The sequence below is a fragment of the Nilaparvata lugens genome, chromosome 2 (assembly GCF_014356525.2).
Source record: "Nilaparvata lugens isolate BPH chromosome 2, ASM1435652v1, whole genome shotgun sequence".
NCBI lineage: Eukaryota > Metazoa > Arthropoda > Insecta > Hemiptera > Delphacidae > Nilaparvata > Nilaparvata lugens.
The window spans coordinates 94,929,542-94,935,405 of NC_052505.1; the positions used below are offsets into that span (position 1 = coordinate 94,929,542).

General features: G+C 41.8%; 2 protein-coding genes across 2 annotated transcripts; both read right to left on the bottom strand.

The window, feature by feature from the left end:
• Positions 1-361: 361 nt before the first annotated feature.
• LOC120349732 lies at positions 362-1,180 on the bottom strand. The gene has a single exon (XM_039420284.1). It carries the CDS (start codon positions 1,178-1,180, stop codon positions 362-364), a length of 819 nt encoding a protein of 272 aa, XP_039276218.1.
• A 1,449-nt stretch (positions 1,181-2,629) lies between these two features.
• LOC120349733 lies at positions 2,630-3,211 on the bottom strand. Its single transcript, XM_039420285.1, has one exon. The coding sequence runs from the start codon at positions 3,209-3,211 to the stop codon at positions 2,630-2,632; it is 582 nt and encodes a 193-aa protein (XP_039276219.1).
• Between the last annotated feature and the right edge of the window lie 2,653 nt (positions 3,212-5,864).

A 5,864-nucleotide genomic window follows, 5' to 3' on the forward strand; every position in this document is an offset into this window, starting at 1 on the left:
AGAGAAAAAAATCATTGACGTGTTGAATGAAGCAGGACTAACAGCATGCATAGACAAGGTTACAAGGCCGGCCAGCAACACTTGCATACACCATTTTTTTTTTAAATTGCCACTATAATTTAATGCCTCAGCTGCTATTCTCCAAGCTGCTGTGTCTGACCATAATGCCATATGTTTGAGTATTCTATCAAATAAGGATGTAAAAATCACAAATAGAGATTAGTATTTCTCAAAGGTAGATTGGACAGGAATTCAAAATGCTCTCTCATTACAGAATTGGGACTACATCTGTGATGAATCTGATGTGAGTGTTGCAACACTCCTTTTTATAGAAACTCTTCAGAAAACTTCTTCTTCTTCTTTAGCGAACCCTTCTGCCTCTCAGCGTCGGGTGGTTTTGAGCCTCGGTCCATCTTCTCCACACCAGTCTATCCCCCATCATTCTCCGCATCTCCCGCCAGCTACTTCCTCGCACCTCCCCCAACCTCACCATATACTCCTGGTATGCCAGTCGTGGTCTGCCTCTTGGTCTTTTTCCCTCCGGTTTGGCTTCAAGGAACTGTCTTATCTTCTTTGTTTCGTCCGCCCTACTTGCATGCCCCAGCCACTTCAACTGTCTCTCTTCCAGAATCCCGCTCACCGGCCTTACTTCCAAGTCCTGCCTCACAGTTTCATTTCTTATACGGTCCCTCCTATTTTTACCCACTATTCTCCTGAGGTATCGCATTTCCGCTGCTGTGACCCTGCTCATGTGCTTATCCAAAGTGATCCAGCTTTCTGCTCCATACAGCATCGTGGGCAAGAACACAGTTTTAAATATTTGCAGCTTTGCGCGTCTACTAACCTCTCTCCTACCCACAATTGTATTGCATATCGAGTAGTACACTTGGTTTGCCTTCTTGACTCTATTGAGCACCTCCTGGTCTATTCGTCCATTTCTATCTATAATGACTCCAAGGTACTCATACTCACTGACCTGGTCCATTCTCCTATCATTACACTGGATTTCCAATATCTGTTCATCTGTTCTTCCAACATGCATGACCTTGCTCTTTTCCACATTTAGTTGCATACCTTTTCTCTCCAGCTTCTCTTTCCATTCCATTATTGCATTCTGGAGTTTTTCTTCTGTATCCTCTACTAATACAATATCATCTGCATAGAGTAGGGCCTGAGCCATGATTGGCCTCAATCTCCAATAACCCACTATCGCTCTTTGAGTTCTTCTCTTACAAATTTTGTGCACCTCGTCCATATAGTTGATGAAGAGCAGTGGCTTAAACTGTCTCCCTGCTTAATTCCTTTTGTCATGCTGAAGTGGTTGGACAATTCCCCATTGAGTCTAACAATCCATTTCGGCCTGCTGTACACTGATTTGATGCCTCTGATCAATTTATTTGGGACTTGTTTTGCCTGAAGTGCATTCCATATTTCTTTTCTGGGTACAGAATCAAAAGCGGCCTTCAGATCCAGGAATGCAAGAAACAAATCTCTTCCTCTTTCCAAACACTTTTCAATGATCATTCTCAAGGAAGAGATCTGATCATGAGTCTGCCTGTTCGGCCTAAAGGCAGCCTGCTCCTTCTCTATCTGATGTTCTAGAACCATTCTCAGCCTTCGTTCTAGAATCCTAGTGTATAGTTTATACACTGTACCACTCAAACAGATAGGTCGGTAGTTCCCACATTCATACTGGCTTCCTTTCTTGTGTATGGGTATAATGATATTTCTCTCCCATTCTGTCGGTATTCTACCACACTCCCAAATGAGACCGAACAGTTTTGTAAGAGCTTCATTCATTGCTTCTCCACCAAATATAATAAATTCCGGTACAATATCATCAATCCCAGCAGCCTTACCCCTTCTCATACTTTTAATTGCTGCTTTCACCTCTTCAACTGTTATCTCGCCACACACTTCCTCACTATGCTGCTCATCCACTTCAACGTGCAGTAAGTCTCTCTCAGGTTCTTCTACTTCCTCCTCATCAAACTCATCAGCATAGTGTTGTCGCCAGGTCTCCAAAACCTCCCTCTGGTCACACACCAACACTCCTTCCGCATTCCGAATGCTTCTCACATCCTTTACTCTTCTCCCTCTTAAACCCTTCACAATTCTCCAGAACACCTTACTATCATTTTTATATTTTTCCTCCAAATCATGCCCAAACTCTTCCCAAGATTGGGCTTTTGCTTCTCGTACCGCTTCCTTCACCTGTCGCCGACACTGGACATAGTTTACCCTATCCTCTTGGCTTCTACTAGCTAGATATGCTCTCCATGCAAGTTTCTTTCTTTTCACCAACTCCTTCACCTGTTCATTCCACCACCTTGTTCTTTTCAGTTTTGAGTTGATTACTTTCTTTCCACATGCTAGCTCTGCAGCCTTCAGTACTCCTTTCTTTATTTCTTGCCATAAGGCATCTGGCTCTCTAGTGTCCTCTGGTAATGCCCTGAATTCCTTAGCAATCCTTTGCCTGTATATTTCTTGAGTCTGTTGGTCTTTCAATCTCTGCACATTCAATCTAGTATACCTTTTTGCCCGTTCCTTCACAGGTATATTCAATCTCATGTCCATCACCACCAGCCTATGATCTGTATCCAGTTCAGCACCTCTTATTACTTTGACATCAGTCACTCTTCTTCTCATTTCTGTACTGTACATAAAATAATCTATTATGCTCTTTGCTTCTCTCCTTCTGCCTCAAATGTGATTTGGTGTACCAATTATGCTTGAACCATGTATTTCCAATCAGCAATCCATTGTCCACTCCAAACTCCAGCAGTCTATCTCCGTTGCTGTTCTTAACCTGCTCTCCAGCAAAAGGCCCCATCACTCCATGTGAGTGTTCCCAGTCATTGCCTATTCGGGCATTCATGTCTCCACCCACGATAACCTGCCTTCCTCGATGATAAATACCTTCCACGACTGCATTCAATGTTGAGTGGAACTCCTCCTTTTCCTGCACACTTGAGTCTTCAGTGGGAGCGTACACCTGCACAAAAGTCAACCTTATCTTCATCTCCAAATCCACTTTCAAAATTCTAGGGCTTACTGCTTGCCAGTCACTAACTCTATTGAATGTCTCAGGTGTCATTACGACCCCCACTCCCTCCTTTGCACGACTCTGTAAGGCCACTCCCGAGTAAACCATCATATATCCATCCTTCAACTCCACTCTTCCAGAACCTTTCCTTTTCACCTCGCTCATTCCCAACAACTGTAATTTATGCTTTTGCATCTCCTCCACCAACTCCACTTCCTTTCCTGTCAACGTACGTATGTTCCATACTCCAAATCTGAGCTTATTCTTTCTGGCCAACTTTATCTTCTCTCTGTATTTATCATCAACATTCCGTGTCCAAAATCGAGAAAATTTGCTTGTCCTATAATTATTCCGAAATTCCTGTCCCAATGTTCCGAGGCTTCCCTTATTGCTCTGAATCCGTGCTTAACCAGCATGTGGGGGACTAGCCCAACAGCCGGGTTTGGAGTACTTCTTCGTCTGGCTCCTATCCTTCAACCTGTCCGGCTTGGGTGGCCCTACTGGTAGTTACACTACCGCCGGCATAGCTCTCAGGGTTATTGGAGCACGCAAGCCCCTCCACCAACGACAAGGTGTTGTACTCCCCAGGAGGGGCTTCAGAAAACAATAAAATTAAATACTGGAAGAATTCATGTAAATGCAAGAAATTATAAGTTGAAGCCTTGGATGAGCATAGGCTTAATCCAATTAATCAGGCATAGGGACAAATTAAAAAAAAGATTGAACAAAACAACCTTTCAATGCTAACCTGAGAAATGAATTCTTACAATACCGAAATAGATTACACTCCCTGATCAAACAAGCTAAATTCAATTATTATAAAAACAAAAAATTAGATGAAGTCTCAAACAATCCCAAAGAAGTTTTAGTCGACTGTAAATGAAGTTTCTGGTAGACCTAATAAAAAGCTAGCATTTCCGGTCGATGTTTTCGCGCAGGATGGGCAGACTCAACAGAATGCTACCGATGTCAGCATCAATTTCAATAAGTTTTTCGCCTCAGTGGGGAAGAGCTTGGCCGACTCGCTAACTCCTATGGGTGAGCCAGAAATAAATGATTCTGATCATGCTGTCTAGTCCCTATTTGAATTCCAGCCTACACAAGATGAGCTTAAGAACGTAATTGATAGCAAGAGAGGTGATAGCGCCCCAGGCCACGATAGTATACCTGCTAGGGTAATCAAAGAAAATGTTCACATTCTCCTACACCCTATTCAACATTTAGTAAACTTGAGCTTCCAGGCAAGTGAATTTCCAGACATTCTGAAAATTTCAAAAGTAATTCCCATTTATAAATCAGGCACAAAAAATAACTACACCAATTATTGTCCCATTTCACTATTGTCAATAATTTCAAAAATCCTTGAAAGATGCATAAAGACACAATTAATGCAGTACTTGAACAGACATAACCTTCTATCCACCTCACAATACGGTTTTCAGAAATCAAAAAATTCTTCTGATGCATTATTTGATTTATCTAAATATATTGCAGATAATATAAAAACGAGGAACAAAGTAATTATTACCTATCTTGACCTAGCAAAAGCATTCGATTCAGTCGACAGGGAGAAGCTCTTGACAAAACTGGAGATGATGGGTATCAAACACTAGCTTTCCAGTGGTTAAGGAGCTACCTGAAAGACAGAGTTCAATATGTTCAGATCAATGATAGTTTGAGTGGCCTGGAGCAAGTTGATTACGGGGTTGTGCAGGGGAGTACTCTTGGGCCTATTCTCTTCCTGATATATGTTAATAATCTACCACTGCTGAGCATCAAAACTTGACTTTTTTTATTTGCTGATGATACGGCTGTGGTCTCAACTGGTAAATTATGGGACAATGCATACAGGAACGCTACAGCTGACTTGTCTAGAATTAAGGCCTGGTTTGACCACAACTCTTTGACTGTCAATATCAGCAAGACCAAGTACATGCCTATAGTAACCCGTAATCAGCAAGATCCAGGACACAAAGACCTGACACTCCACTCATGTGGGGACTCTACTTCAATTTCCTGCAACTGTGAAAACTTGGAAAGAGTTAATCAACCTTGGGATAACAATTGATAACACCTTAAGTTGGAGTCCGCACATCCAGTTGGTGAAGCAGAGACTTAGAAGGCTACTGTATGCTTTTTCCCAGTTGAGTCAAGTTTTGACTAAGAAGCAGTGTAAGACGGTCTATTACGCATACTTCCAGTCTATTATACAGTATGGCTTACTGGTTTTGGGAGGCCTTCCTGCTACCCTCATTGTATATATGTTAATCTAATCAATCTTTTTCTGTTTATGAAATTTCGTCAATGAACAATGTGATGGGTAATATTTCATTTCATAATCTTATAATACAAACTATCCGATACTCACCTTCTTGTTAACAAAGCCGGACATTCTGTTACCTATATAATATTATGAATAGACTATTGGCTACCCACTGTAACAAGAACTCACCCCCTACACTCAGACGAATAGTCTTGTAGGGGTATTCCAGTAAAACATGCTCTGTAATACAATGTAATCTGTATTTTGTGAATAGCAATTTGTCCCCCACACCCGTTGAGGGGAGAATTATCAAATTTCGTGGGCCGCTTGTACCTCTTAAAGCCCTTATCTGATCGCGATTAAAATTGTAAACACATATACATTCATATCACCCACAACACCTCTCAATACACACCCTTATAGCTCACCCCGCTTACAACAGCCCTCCAATTTTCTGCATGACCAGAGTAAGAGTTGAAATCTAAGCAATAATATAGGGCCAAGATGGTTAAGGGAGTAACTAGTCAGAATATCCAACTTTCAGGTCGAGGAGAA

Coding starts and splice junctions, on each gene's coding strand:
- LOC120349733 (XM_039420285.1), bottom strand. CDS start 3,211: ATGAGCGAGGTGAAAAGGAAAGGTTCTGGAAGAGTGGAGTTGAAGGAT.
- LOC120349732 (XM_039420284.1), bottom strand. CDS start 1,180: ATGGCTCAGGCCCTACTCTATGCAGATGATATTGTATTAGTAGAGGAT.